This window comes from Arachis duranensis, chromosome 5 (genome assembly GCF_000817695.3).
Source record: "Arachis duranensis cultivar V14167 chromosome 5, aradu.V14167.gnm2.J7QH, whole genome shotgun sequence".
NCBI classification, from domain to species: Eukaryota; Viridiplantae; Streptophyta; class Magnoliopsida; order Fabales; family Fabaceae; genus Arachis; species Arachis duranensis.
Genome location: NC_029776.3, coordinates 46748485 through 46763518, shown reverse-complemented (window position 1 = coordinate 46763518; position 15034 = coordinate 46748485). Strand labels below are relative to the sequence as shown.

The 15034-nt window shown below is 38.5% G+C and overlaps 1 protein-coding gene across 1 annotated transcript in view; it reads left to right on the top strand.

Annotated features, from left to right (window-relative positions):
* Positions 1 to 5209, top strand: part of LOC107489278 (uncharacterized) — a 14535-nt gene extending 9326 nt beyond the window's left edge. The window contains exon 2 of the mRNA XM_016110032.1: positions 5165 to 5209. Within this exon, the coding sequence (XP_015965518.1) occupies positions 5165 to 5209 (45 nt within the window). The remainder of the gene's footprint in view (positions 1 to 5164) is intronic.
* Positions 5210 to 15034: the final 9825 nt, after the last annotated feature.

Below are 15034 nucleotides of genomic sequence, written 5' to 3'. Positions count from 1 at the left end.
CAGTCTAAAGGAATTAGACATGGCTAGCCAAGCTTCAGCAGAACATTGCATTCAAGAGCTAAATTGATGAGAATCAATCAGCTTTGGTGATGATAAAAACATCACCTTGAAACACTAGAATTCATTCTTAAAATTTCTGAAGAAAAATACCTAATCTAAGCAACAAGATGAACCGTCAGTTGTCCAAACTCAAACAATCTCCGGCAACGGTGCCAAAACTTGGTGCACGAAGTTGTGATCATCAATTGCGCCATCAACATGGTACGCTCAATTGCAATCTCAACTCTTTATCACAACTTTGCACAACTAACCAGCAAGTGTACTGGGTCGTCCAAGTAATAAACCTTACGCGAGTAAGGGGCGATCCCACGGAGATTGTTGGTATGAAGCAAGCTATGGTCATCTTGTAAATCTCAGTCAGGTGGATTCAAATGGTTATGGAGGATTGATAATTAAAAGATAAATAAAACATAAAATAAAGATAGAGATACTTATGTAATTCATTGGTGAGAATTTCAGATAAGCGTATGGAGATGCTTTGTCCCTTCCGTCTCTCTGCTTTCCTACTGTCTTCATCCAATCCTTCTTACTCCTTTCCATGGCAAGCTCTATGTTGGGCATCACCGTTGTCAATGGCTACAGTCCCGTCCTCTCAGTGAAAATGTTCAACGCACTTTGTCACAGCACGGCTAATTATCTGTCGGTTCTCAATCAGGTTGGAATAGAATCCAGTGATTCTTTTGCGTCTGTCACTAACGCCCAGCCTTCAAGAGTTTGAAGCTTGTCACAGTCATTCAATCCTTGAATCCTACTCAGAATACCACAGACAAGGTTTAGACCTTCCGGATTCTCTTGAATGCCGCCATCAATTCAAGCTTATACCATAAAGATTCTAATTAAGGAATCCAAGAGATAAACATTCAAGCCTTGTTTGCTTGTAGAACGGAAGTGGTTGTCAGGCACACGTTCATAAGTGAGAATGATGATGAGCGTCACATAATCATCACATTCATCATGTTCTTGGGTACGAATGAATATCTTAGAACAAGAATAAGTCGAATTGAATTGAAGAACAATAGTAATTGCATTGATACTCGAGGTACAGCAGAGCTCCACACCTTAATCTATGGTGTGTAGAAACTCCACCGTTGAAAATACATAAGAACAAGGTCTAGGCATGGCCGAATGGCCAGCCTCCCAAAGAGGGTTCAATCATAAAAACATGATCAAAAGATTCCCTAATACCATAGCAAAAGGTCCTATTTGTAGAGAACTAGTAGCTTAGGGTTTACAAAGATGAGTAAATGACATAAAAATCCACTTCCGGGCCAACTTGGTGTGTGCTTGGGCTGAGCATCGAAGCTTTCATGTGTAGAGACTTTTCTTGGAGTTAAATGCCAGCTTTTGTGCCAGTTTGGGCGTTTAACTCCAATTTTTGTGCTAGTTCCGGCGTTAAACGCCGGGAATTCTGAAGCTGATTTGGAACGCCTGTTTGGGCCATCAAATCTCAAGCAAAGTATGGACTATTAACATTGCTGGAAAGCCCAGGATGTCTACTTTCCAACGCAATTGAGAGCGCGCTAATTGGGCTTCTGTAGCTCCAGAAAATCCACTTCGAGTGCAGGGAGGTCAGAATCCAACAACATCTGCAGTCCTTTTCAGCCTCTGAATCATATTTTTGCTCAGGTCCCTCAATTTCAGCCAGAAAATACCTAAAATCACAGAAAAACACACAAACTCATAGTAAAGTCCAAAAAAGTGAATTTTAACTAAAAACTAATAAAAATATAATAAAAACTAACTAAAACATACTAAAAACATACTAAAAACAATGCCAAAAAGCGTATAAATTATCCGCTCATCACTAGACATGAATTTAGAATTATATAGAGTGTATGTGTGTATTAGGTGGGAACTTATGTTAGTCAAAGATTTAATTTATAGCTCACTTGGCCATACATATATCCTCACCCTTACCTTTGCCCCATTACAACCTTGAAAATACCTCATGATGCTTGCATTTGTACATTAGATATTTGTTGATTGGTTAGATGAAGAGAAAAATTTTAGAAAGCATGACTAGAGGAGACCAGCGTGGATTAACCCTAAATACCTGGGTGATTAGAGTGCATATACTTTTCCAGTGAGGGTTCAATGCTTGATTCTATATTCCCAACTTTCATGAGCTATCTTCTTACAAGTTTACTTGCATCTTATTGTGTGATTTGAATTAGTGGAATCTAATTTATTTTTGCCTTGGAGGACTTGTTTATTTTTAACCAAGTAGGCAGAGACATCCTAGTATGTAGTTGAACTCAATTACATAGGTTGCATTGCATAAGTCTTGCTTTCCCCCATTCCTTCCTTTGGTCTCCTTGAGTTTAGCATGAGGACATGCTAATGTTTAAGTGTGGAGAGATTGATAAACCACTATTTTATGGTTTATCTTGTGCTAAATTGAATGGTCTTTATCAATTCTTTACATACTTATTCATACAATTTGCATGATTTTACAATTCCTTCCCAATCTTGTTCTATGGTTGAAAACTTGCTTCCTAAGCCCTTAAATTGTCAATTCTTAATTCCCATTTATCCCATTTGATGCCGTGATCTGTGTGTTAAGTGTTTTCAGGCCTTATAAGGCAGGAATGGCTTAGAGGATGGAAAGGAAGCTTGCAAAAATGGAAGGAATACAAAAAACCAAGGAGCTGACCAGCGAGAATCGACGCGCACACGTACCTGACATGTACGCGCAAATTGGCACATTTCCTATCGATGCGGATGCGTATCTGGCGCATACACGTGAACACGCAGAAGGCCATCGACGCGCACGTGTGCTTGACGCATACGCGTGACATGTGCCACGTGCAAAAATCACAGAAAACAATGGGGGCGATTTTGGGCTGAGTTTGGACCCAGTTTTTGGCCCAGAAACGTAGACTAGAGCCAGGGGACAGCAGGGACTCAACACACATTCACACATTCTCAATTTTTAGCTTTAGTTTTAGTTTTTGAATCTTGGGGAGAGATTATTACTTCCTCTAGGATTCTTTGTAGATTCAGAGTTTTCAGTTTTATGCTTTTGAGTTGGATATTGAGAAGAGTTACTACCTCCGTGAAGTGTTTATCATTCTAGTTTGTTTTCTATTCCTTTACACTTTTTATTCCCCATTTACTTTGTTTAGAGTTATATGGATACGTTCGATTTTGGAATTAATTAATGCAAAGATACCTTTCTATTTAATTTCATTATTTGTTGATTATTTTCAATTGAGTTTAATTGCCATGTGTTTTTCCTACTCCCTTTTCATGTATGTGAAGATGACATCCATGTCAATGGAGTAGTCTTCTAACTTGGCTTTGGAGTTGATTAATAGGAGACCCTTGAGTTGGAAGACTCAAGAGTTAAATTGTAGCTGGAAATTGTTGGCTGGCTCTCTAGTCACTAACGCTAATCCTTCCCAAGGGAGAGGATTAGGACTTGTGAATCAGAGTTAGCTTAACTACTTGACTTTCCTTCATTCGTTGAGGGTTAACTAAGTAGAAACAACAACCTATTACTATTAATCTTGGGAAATCCAACAAGGATAGAACTTCCGACTAATCTTCTCTTGGCCAAGGCTTTTATTTCAATTACATAAAACCTCTTGTTAATCTACATTACTTTAATTTATAATCATTTACTTGCCCATCCCCCAAACTCTAAATTTCTTGAGAAACTCCTGATCAATAAATAGCACTCTCTTAGCAACTCATTGGGCGACAACCTGGGAATTCTACTCCCAGTATTTTGTTCTTAATTTTGTGACAACTCTTTTTAAATTGATACGCGGAATTTTCATCGTTTAAGAACTGTACTTGCAACGTAAATTTCCATTATAAATTCTTAATCGGTAATTTTTCGCACGTCAGCTAGCACGCTCTGTGCGCACACACAACCAATGAAGTTTTGCAAGTTGTGCGCACCTACAACCTCGTGCGCACACACAGGCTGGGAATGACAGTCTGTTAAGGCCGACTGCACGCACCTATGTACACGTGTAAAAATGAAACTTTTTACCTTCTGTGCGTATGCACACTGCTCCGTTTTTCAATAAAAACCTTATTTTTAACCATTTTACCTTCCTGACAAGCTTGTAAACTTCTGTGACACTTACATAAGACTCTTTAACTTGTTCTTAGGTGTCAAAACATAGAGAAAGCTCTAGGTGAAATTAATTAGGTATTTTATTGCAAAAATGTTTAGAAAATGGAGGCTTAGATTTTTGGAGTACTGAGGACGGATTTGGTTGAGTGAGAAGGCGGAGTATTATATTGGTGATTACTGATAATGAAGTGTGGAAGTGGTGAACTACTGAGTACGGAATAAAATGATTTTTGAAACCATTGATGTAACATTTTCTAAGACTGAGATTGTTAAATGCTATGCGCCTAGCAGGGACTACGGTTGGATCCCACCTGTCGAGGTCACGACGGTGGCGTAAGGTCGGTGGTTAGTCCCGCTTACGTTGAGATATGAGGTCCGTGGCAAGAGTATCACACTCGTATCCCTTCGGATCACTAGAGTGTGCAAGCACTATATCCTGGACCGTGTTCCAGACACAATATCTCGAGGGTTCCTCCTATGATACCGAAGGGGACGTCTCCATGGAGATGTGTCGGGTTGGCAGTTGAACCGACAATGTGATATCACAGCCAATAGGGCAGACATTCATCATGTGCATTTTCTATGTGGTTTCTTGCTTTGTCTACTTGCATACTATGCCTAGTTGTATAACATGCCTGATTGCTTCTTGATTTACTTGCTATACTTGATTATTTCTTGTGTATTACTTGTATGTAATTATTTGTGCTTTCTACTGAGATTGAGGAGGCTCGGTAGGCGGTGGCGATGGGATCGCATGGCGGTTAGGCTGGTGAAGGCTGTGGGACAGCGGTGATCTGATAGTTAGAAATCCCTTAAGATAATTTACCCTATTTTATAAATGTTAAGTTTTAAAGTTATGAGTTTAATTCTAGTTATGCTTTAAGCTTGAATCTTGTGTTGATATGAAGCTCTAAGATTGCCTCTGGCGTCCCAGGATCTTATATCTTACATTACTGGGTACTGTTACCATACTGAGAACCTCTGGTTCTTATTCCATACTTTGTTGTTGTTTTTCAGATGCAGGTCGCAACCCACCTCAGTGAGTTGCTTGATGGTGACTGATCACCAGAATTCACTACCCACATATAATGAATCCGTTCTTTGGCTAGCGCACCAAATTGTCGTCAAGTAATAACCCACAATAGAGTGGGATCGTATCCACAGAGATTAATTGGATTAAGCAAGCAATAGTTGATTAATTATCCTAGTTAGACGATTCAATTTTGAGTGATAAGCAACAAGAAAAGTAAATGACATGAAAATAAAGGAAAGTAATAAAGTGCAAGAAAGTAAATGGCAAGGAAAGTAAAGTACAAGAAAGTAAAGTGCTGGAAATGTAAAGTGCAGAAAATGTAAATAACCACAAAGTAAATAAAAGAAAGAAAGATAAAATAAACATTGGGATCAAGAGATATTGCATTCTCAGGATTAATTGATTTCATCTCATCTTCAATCATGCAACTCATTGACCTCTTGAAAATCATGATTGATTGATCCCTAATTCCTTGGTGACTCAATCTCTCAAATCTTGATCAATAGCCAATTCTTTGGTATAATTGCTCATGAGAAGAGATGAAGCTTGTTCCCTGATTATACCACACATCCTCATAGGTCCAAGTAGAGGGAAGATTATATGTCACCATATCCAAACACCAAAACCTAGATCCTACTCAAGTGTGAGAAAGGATTTCAAGCATGGTTTTATGATTCCTCTTCCAAGGTTCCCATAAAACCCAAATACATTCAATCTCTTTTCCAAAATAATTGAATGCTAGAATGAAGAACGAAATCCCTTCTAGTAAATCAAAGAGATATGAAGAGAAGAAGAAGAATAAAAATAATTAATCCATTGAAAAACAATAGAGCTCTCTTTCCCAATGGAAAGAGTTAGTAATTCATAACTAAAATATTTACAAGTAAGAAAATTCAAGAGGAGAAGAGAATGGTGGAAAAGAGGGTTTGAAGACTCACTCCTCCAAATGTGTCAAGCCTAATAGATAGCTCTTTAATTCTATGAAACTAAGGCCTTTATATAGGCTCTCCTAAATTACAAACTTAAATGAAATTAAAAGTAAATTACAATGAAATGAAAATAAACTATTCTAGATGCTTCTTGTGGCCTTGATTGGTTGAAAATTGTGGCTTGAATGAGAGTTAGAGTGGGCTTGGTTGAAGGTTGGGGGCTGCAGGAAGAAGTTGGCATGTGGTTCCAAGTGCCACTCCCACTTGATTTTGCCCTTTGGAGTATGACCCACTTTGCAATGTTGAAAGTATGGAGTTGGTTGGGCCTTAAAATGAATGTCCACTATGAAGTATTATATATGGTTGGAAATCCCTGGGTGTCAGCTTTCCAACACCTTTGAAATCAACTCATTTGAACCTCTGTAGCTCACGTTATGCCTATTTGAAAGTGACTAGGTCAGTCTGTCAGGTAGCCCGGCGTGCCACGCCTACTTATGGCGTGCAACGCCCCATATGTTGTGAAACTGGCGTGCCACGCCCACTCATTGGCATGCCACACCCCATATGTTCTTCTTTGGCCATTAAAACTGGCATGCCATGCCCAAAGCTTCAAATGGCACGCCCATTATAAAAAGAGAGCTGGCGTGCCACGTCTTCAATATCAAGTGGCACGCCCAGGTTTTGCAACGCTGAAATAATGGCTTATTCACCTTTTGTTTTCATGTCCACCATAAAGTGTTATATATTGCTGGAAAGCTTTTGATGTCAGCTTTCCAACGCCACTAAGATCACCTCATTTGAACCTTTATAACTCAAGTTATGTTCCTTTGAAGATGAAGAGGTCAGGCTGGTAACTCTGCAGTGACGTGTTTTTCTCCTTGTGTTTTCTCCTTGTGTTATATATGGTTGGAAAGATCTAGATGTTTACTTTCTAATGCCACTAGAATCACTTTATTTGAAGTTGTGTAGCGCAAGATATCTTCATTTGAATGAGAGGAGTTCAGGCTGGCATATGCCCCAACATGCCATACCCACTTCTTGGCGTGCCACGCCCACAGTGGGGCTCAAAATTACTCCTCTGGAATTTAAGCCTGGTGTGCCACGCCCATAGCACCAAGTTGCACGCCCTCTTTGAGATTTGGCTTCACAAATTTGGCGTGCCACGCCCATAGCACCAAGTTGCACGCCCATTGTTGAGAGTTGGTTCAAAAGCTTGGCGTGTCACGCCCAGAGCACCAAGTGGCACGCCCAGCCTTATTTGTTGTTTTCTTCCCCTTTTGAGCTTATTTCTTCATCGGGCTTCTAGAATTATTATTCCTTCTATATATATTTATCTATAACCCTTAGAATTATCATGACCTCTGATTAACCTTTGATTTACGGCATAAGGTAAGGCTTAGGATAATTAATGTGTTACATTTAGTGGTATCAGAGTGGTTCGTCCTCATGAGCCTGAGGGATGGACTGATTGTGCTTCATTGTATACTGTGGGTCATTTTTCTTTCATGCTATTTAGGTTATCTCTTGATATTTCATTGCATGCATGTTTGTGAGTGCCTTTTTGGGATAATTGAAGCACTAGGCTTTTGATATTGAGACTGATCACCTTGATATCAATTGTTTGGTGTGGACAGGACCTTGAATGGTAGCTCACGGACGAGGTCAAACACATACTCGAAGAGAAAATGAGGGTAACCCGTTGACAGACAATCACGCTGAATTTATGGCAGCGATGACTAACCTAGCTAACACGATTCAAGCGAGCACTGCGATGACTACTCATGCTATGCGGCAAACAAGGCAATCAGCCAGAAACGAAAATGTAGAAGGTGCTGATTGAAGCAGACAACTGGTTTAAAGCTGTGGAGTGTGCATTACAAACTCAACATGTCCCAAATATTTAGTTTGTCGAATATGCGACTTATCAATTAGTGGGGGAAGCTCAGCCTTGGTGTTAAGGATAGTGTCGTTTTCTGCAACTACAGAATATGGATATATCGTGGGAGCTGTTCCGGACTACTTTCTACAAGAAATATTTTCCTGAATCAGTAAGGGAGGTCAGAGAATTACAGCTTATGCAACTAAAGCAAGGTTTAATGTCTGTGGTTGAGTATACAAGTAAGTTTGAGAAGCTCTGTAGATTTTCAAGGGTATGTCACAGAGCCTTTGAGTCCTATGAGAGTTGGAAGTGTGTAAGGTACCAAGGAGGTCTGAGGGAAAATATTATGAGTGTTGTGACTCCATTAGAGATTCGAAGATTTTCTGAATTGGTGGACAAGGCAACAATTCTTGAGGATTATGTTAAGAAGACGACTTTGGTGAGAGATAATCATGGCGGTACTAGCAGCAGAAGTCGTAGAAAGTATGTTCCATCAAGAGGCCAGAACTTCAAGAAGGGTAGACATGCCCCTAAGCAATCCCAAGTTCAAGGGCATATTAGAGAGATTAACCATGACCGATATCACCAGGCAAGAGGAGGAGGTAAGCAGGCGTGGGTTCAACAAGAGGAATTAAGGTGCCCGAGATGTAGAAGATACCATCTAAAAATGTCATGCATTTCTGGGTTCAGTGGATGTTACCACTGCGGATTGTCAGGGCATATCTCTATACGTTGTCCTTATAGGAAGGACCACGGTGCGGACCGGTCTCAGTGACGGGGTTGAGAACCTCCAAATTGAGGTAACGATAAAATTGATAACCAAATTTTAATCAGGTTGTAGTAGGTTGTAACTCAATCCTTCTTATTAACTTATGATGGAGACAAGGATTCGGAACAAGGAAGATTAGATTGAATGTCCGAATTAGGACCAGAGTTTAGCTTAGTTTTATTTTAAGGAACATTGTCGTTAGAGCTGGCCAAACTTACCGTCGGAGGTATTAATGGGAGAAGATAATTCTGGTGGATGCAGACAAGCGACTCGGGTTCTTAGTGACAACTAATTAGGGTGACACAATGGAAAATGTGAGGGAGCATTAACACGGTAGGATTATGAAAGATGAATTACTTTAACGACTTAAGTTAGGTTGGCGATACTAAGTAGTAGAACACTTTGTGGAAGGAGAGACAGTTGTAGCTAAGGGTTATATACTCTTGGAGGTGAATGCGACTCTGTGTGGATTATCGACAGTTGAACAAAGTGATTGTGAAGAACAAGTATCCGTTGCCGAGGATAGATAACTTAATGGATCAATTGTAAGGGGTTGGAGTGAACGAGGATGACAATAGGAGACCTAATACGAGAGAGATTACCAACAAATGCTTGTGACTCGATCTGTCTTTCTTTTGTAATCCGCATTGAAATACTTTATGTCGTGATCCTTCTTGATAATTGAATTGAACGTTTCCCTAAATCAAACCCTTGCTTGCATGTGTCTTTGCATGAAATTCATACCCCTTGACATGACCCTAATCTGTTTTGACCCAATCAAGTGTAAGGAAGATTACTGTTAAGATAAACCATCAGCAAAGACATACTTTGATTCAATGTGCCTTATTGTTTCTTCCAAAGATTCGTAATTTAGAATTCTTTTCTTGAGGTGCACTCTAATTCTCTTTTGAGCTTGGTATCCCTTTAGATAACTTGAGCTTATTTCGACAACGTATGCAATTCTTAGACACACCCACCGATATGTTAGTTCCTTAGGACACAACTTATGAACACGAAGGATGAAACTGTTGAGCGTGTGGTGCACAAAATTGTGATCATCAACAATGGCGCCAAAGACTTGGTAGCGCTCTCAAACATGAATCACACTTTGTCACAACTTCGCACAACTAACCAGCAAGTGCACTGGGTCGTCCAAGTAATACCTTACGTGAGTAAGGGTCGATCCCACGGAGATTGTTGGTATGAAGCAAGCTATGGTCATCTTGTAAATCTCAGTTAGGCTGATTCAAATTATTATAATGGTTTTCGAAAATTAATAATAAATAAAGCATAAAATAAGGATAGAGATACTTATGTAAATCATTGGTGGGAATTTCAGATAAGTGTATGGAGCTGCTTTGTTCCTGTTGAATCTCTGTTTTCCTACTACCTTCCTTCAATCCTTCATACTCCTTTCCATGGCAAGCTGTATGTAAGGCATCACCATTGTCAATGGCTACTTCCTATCCTCTCAATGAAAATGGTCCTAATGCTCTTGTAACAGCACGGCTAATCATCTGTCGGTTCTCGATCATGTCGGAATAGAATCCATTGATTCTTTTGCGTCTGTCACTACGCCCAACAATCGCGAGTTTGAAGCTCATCACAGTCATTCAATCCCTGAATCCTACTCGGAATACCACAAACAAAGTTTAGACTTTCTGGATTCTCAAGAATGGCAGCCAATAATTCTAGCTTATACCACGAAGATTCTGGTTAAGGAATCCAAGAGATATTCACTCTAGCTTTCGCTTGTAGAACGGAAGTGGTTGTCAGGCATGCGTTCATAGGGACGGATGATGATGAGTGTCATGGATCATCACATCCATCAGGTTGAAGTACGAGTAATATCTTAGAATAAGAATAAGCATGAATTAAATAGAAAATAGTAGTACTTTGCATTAAAACTCGAGGTACAGCAGAGCTCCACACCTTAATCTATGGTGTGTAGAAACTCCACCATTGAAAATACATAAGTGATGGTGGTCCAGGCATGGCTGAATGGCCAGCCTCCACAAAAGACATATGAATTTGAAAATAGGAAAAAGGACCTGGTCTAAGGACTAGACGTCCAAAGATGAAAATACAATAGTAAAAGTCCTATTTATACTAGACTAGCTACTAGGATTTACAGAAATAAGTCTAAATGCAGAAATCCACTTCCGGGGCCCACTTTGATGTGTGCTTAGGCTGAGCTTGAGCTTTACACATGTACAGGGTTCTCTTGGAGTTAAACGCCAAGTTGTAACGTGTTTTTGGCATTTAACTCTGGTTTGTGACGTGTTTCTGGCGTTTTACTTCAGAATGCAGCATGGAACTGGTGCTGAACGCCAGTTTGCGTCATCTAAACCCGAACAAAGTATAAACTATTATATATTGCTGGAAAGCTCTGGATGTCTACTTTCCAATTCCGTTAAGAGCGCGCCATTTGGTGTTCTGTAGCTCCAGAAAATCTATTTCGAGTGTAGGGAGGTCAGAATCCAACAGCATCAGCAGTCCGTTTTCAGCCTGAATTAGATTTTTACTCAGGTCCCTCAATTTCAGCCAGAAAATACCTGAAATCATAGAAAAATACACAAACTCATAGTAAAGTCCAGAAATGTAAATTTTGCATAAAAACTAATGAAAACATCCCTAAAAGTAGCTAGATCCTACTAAAAACTATCTAAAAACAATGGCAAAAAGCATATAAATTATCCGCTCATCAGTGTGCGACCTTACAAGGAGTTGTGAAGCTTATTTTGCAAACGGCATTACCGATGACTGACTCGACACACAAAGGTGCCCATTGGTGCGAATGTCATATTATGAGGGAAAATTCTTCAAAACTTAAAAGAAAGATTAACTACAGCGCTAGTGTTTGCACTGCTTGAAACCCATGGACTATTAAGGATCTACTAGTACGTTTCATAGGAAAATCTTGGAGTGCGTTTTGATGTTGATTGGTTTATACGCATAGATAGGGTGGTTAATATAACGTTGCTACATAGTGAATTATCGAACGCAGAGGTAAGTAGAAAAGGAGAAAAATAAGTGAGAATAAATTTACGCTTGAATATTTGGCTGAGTTTAACATTTGATTTTAGTTATGATAAGTAGAAATTTATTAGTTGTTTAGTATGGCTAAGGGATGTTAAATTGTATATATTGGTGAAATTGTAAATAAATTAGATAATTAGATACAGGATAAATGGTATGGTGGTATTGTGAACCTTGAGATTTTGTCAAATGAGCAAAGAAAATGGAAAATAGAATATTTTAGGTATTGGAATGATTGAGTGTGATTGAGTGGATGGTGTTGAAATTGTGGTTAGTATAAGAATTGTTGTTAGGTTTGAATGTGTTAAATTGTTGGAAATTGAAGGATATTACACTTGCAGCTGTAGAAAATTGTTTAAGATTAAAAATTATGTATAGAGATGCTAGGAAACATTAAGTTATGAATCAGTCTTAGGATGAGTGTAGATCCTATTTGGGTTAAGTTGATGAAGTTCAGAAGTATGCCTAGGTTTTGTAATCCGATAAATGATGTATGACTTGATTGAACATTTGGATTAGTTAGTTAATTAGTGGCTAAAAATCAGAGTGTCATAGCAGAAGCTTGTGGAATGCAATAGTACATGATCATTGTGAATAGAGGAAGTAGAATGGTGAATAGACGTATCTTAGTCTAGAATACTTAAAGAGTTTAGTGGGTTACTGTAAGTAAAGATTTCTAAGAACTAAGTTCGATTGTGGCTGTAAGATTAAAATGAATTGGGCTAGGTTGTGGAGATGAGGGTAGTTGAATAAATTAGATTTGGGTGATAAGTAAGTATAATTGTCGTGTGATAGAGGAAAAATCGTCAGTAAAGATTTTCACAAAAAAAAAAGCGCGTTGTAAATATAGTTCTAAACTGACAATTAAACCTCAATCAAATTTAATATGTTTGTCACTTAGGCAAACCAATAAAATTAACCGAAGTATTAAGCCTGGGATCGTCTCTCAAGAAATTGCAGGGAAGTGTAGTTTATTATTGGTTATGAGATTATATCTTTTTGGGTTTTGAAATAGGAGACAAGAAATATAAATAACAAGGAAATGAAATAAAAATTAAGAAATGTCCTAGCAAGGATTGAGAATTGGAATTTCTATCCTCATTATCATCATCAATTGTGATGGTAATTGCCTTTTGCTTTCACTTTGTTAACTTCTAACAATGAAGGTAAGTCAAGTGAGCAAAAATCAACTTAAGTTCACAAGTCCTAATCAAAGATTAGATTTAGTGAAGCCTAAGCCGACTAGCAAGTCTCAATTATCAATCAACAAAAGACTTTTGATAACTCAAGAGTCTCTATTTGATCAATCCAAGTTAAGAACATAAAAATCTAAATTAAAATCCTCCTAAGCATTTTATCAAACACTTGGAAGGCATAAGATAAAAACATAGAAAATTAATAAGAAATAATAAAATCTAGGATCCCCAATTGCAAGACAACAATAACCAATAATTAAAGAAAGAACAATATCATAAAAATATGAATTGCATTAATCTAAACCAAAAGGGCAAGTGTTCATCAATAATGAAGTAAACAAACGGAAGCAATAACAAATAAACTAAAAGAAGTAAGATGCTAGAACAAACAAGAGTAAAGGAAAACTATATTAAAGGAACATTGAACCTGAATTTTAGAAGAAATTGAAAAGAGAAACCCTAAAATCTAGAGAGAGGCTCTCTCCTCTCTCTCCTCTCTCCTCTCTCTGCAGCCTTTAATCTGTGTTTTTGGGCTTGGAACTGGGCCAAAACCAGCCTAGAAATCACATCCAGTGTTTTTTGATATCTGCAGTATGTGACGTTTTCTCACGCGTATGCGTCGCCCACACGTACGCGTCGCTACGCAAAATCCTGGTCACGCGTCATCCCATGTGTACGCGTCGCTGCCAGCTTTCCAAAACCTCAATTTCTTGTGTTCCTTCCACTTTTGCTTGCTTCATTTCCATCCTCTTAGTCATTCCTGCCCTATAAACACTGAAAACACTCAGCAAATACATCACGACATTAAATGGTAATAAGAGAGGATTAAAATTAGCTAATTTAAGGCCAAAGAAGCATATTTTCAATCATAGCACAATATTAGAAAGGAAAATGTAAAACATGCGAATTTTATGAATAAGTGTGAGAATGAGGGATGAAATCTACAAAATTAAGCACAAGATAAACCCTAAAAATAGGGTTTATCACCATGTTTGGAAAATAAGGATTGCGATAGTTGATCATGATAACTTTGGGCTTAGATTGAAATAGGAACGGATTCATTGGAAAGATGGATTGGGAGAACATTGAATTGAACTGCTGATGTTGTATTAAGGTTGACTGAAGGAAGCTAAGAGTAAAAATGATGAGTACAACATAGGCCTGAATTTGGTTATGATATGGCATTATAAATAGGAACGAAGGATGTAAATAGGAATCTGAGTTGCTATGGAGGGATGAAAAGAAGCATAGTAAGAGGTAGTTTTGAGTTGAGGGAACATTTAATAATGGAGATGGGTAAACCAAATTTTGTGGACAAAATTTCTTATTTGGTTGGGAGAATGTAAGAACCGCGGATTAATTAACCGATTAATTAACGTATAATTTAGAAAACAAAGGCTTAGGTTTTTGGAGTACTGAGGACGGATTTGGTTGAGTGAGAAGGCGAAGTATTATATTGGTGATTACTGATAATGAAGTTTGGAAGTGGTGTACTACTGAGTACTGAATAAAATGATTTTTGAAACCACTGATGTAACATTTTCTAAAACTGAGATTGTTGAAGGCTATGCGCTTGGCAGGGACGGCGGTTAGATCCCGCCTGTCGAGGTCGCGGCGGCAGTGTAAAGGCGGTGGTTAGTCCCGCTTACGTTCATCGGGCTTCTAGAATTATTATTCCTTCTATATATATTTATGTGTAATCCTTAGAATTGTCGTGACCTCTGATTAACTTTTTCTTTACGTCATGAGGTAAGGCTTATGGTAATTAGGGTGTTACAATTGCCTTACCACTCTCAGGATTGCTCAAGAAAGAGGTGACATTTGATTTCAATGATGCTTGCAAGGAAGCATTTGACATGCTAAAAGATGCCTTAACCAAATCTCCTATAGTGCGAGGGCTAAATTGGAGTAGCCCATTCGAGATTATGTGTGATGCATCTAACCATGCAGTAGGGGCCGCACTTACACAGCGCAATGGTAAGGATTCTTATGCCGTTGCCTATACTTCTAAAACTCTAGATAGTGCACAATCCAATTATACT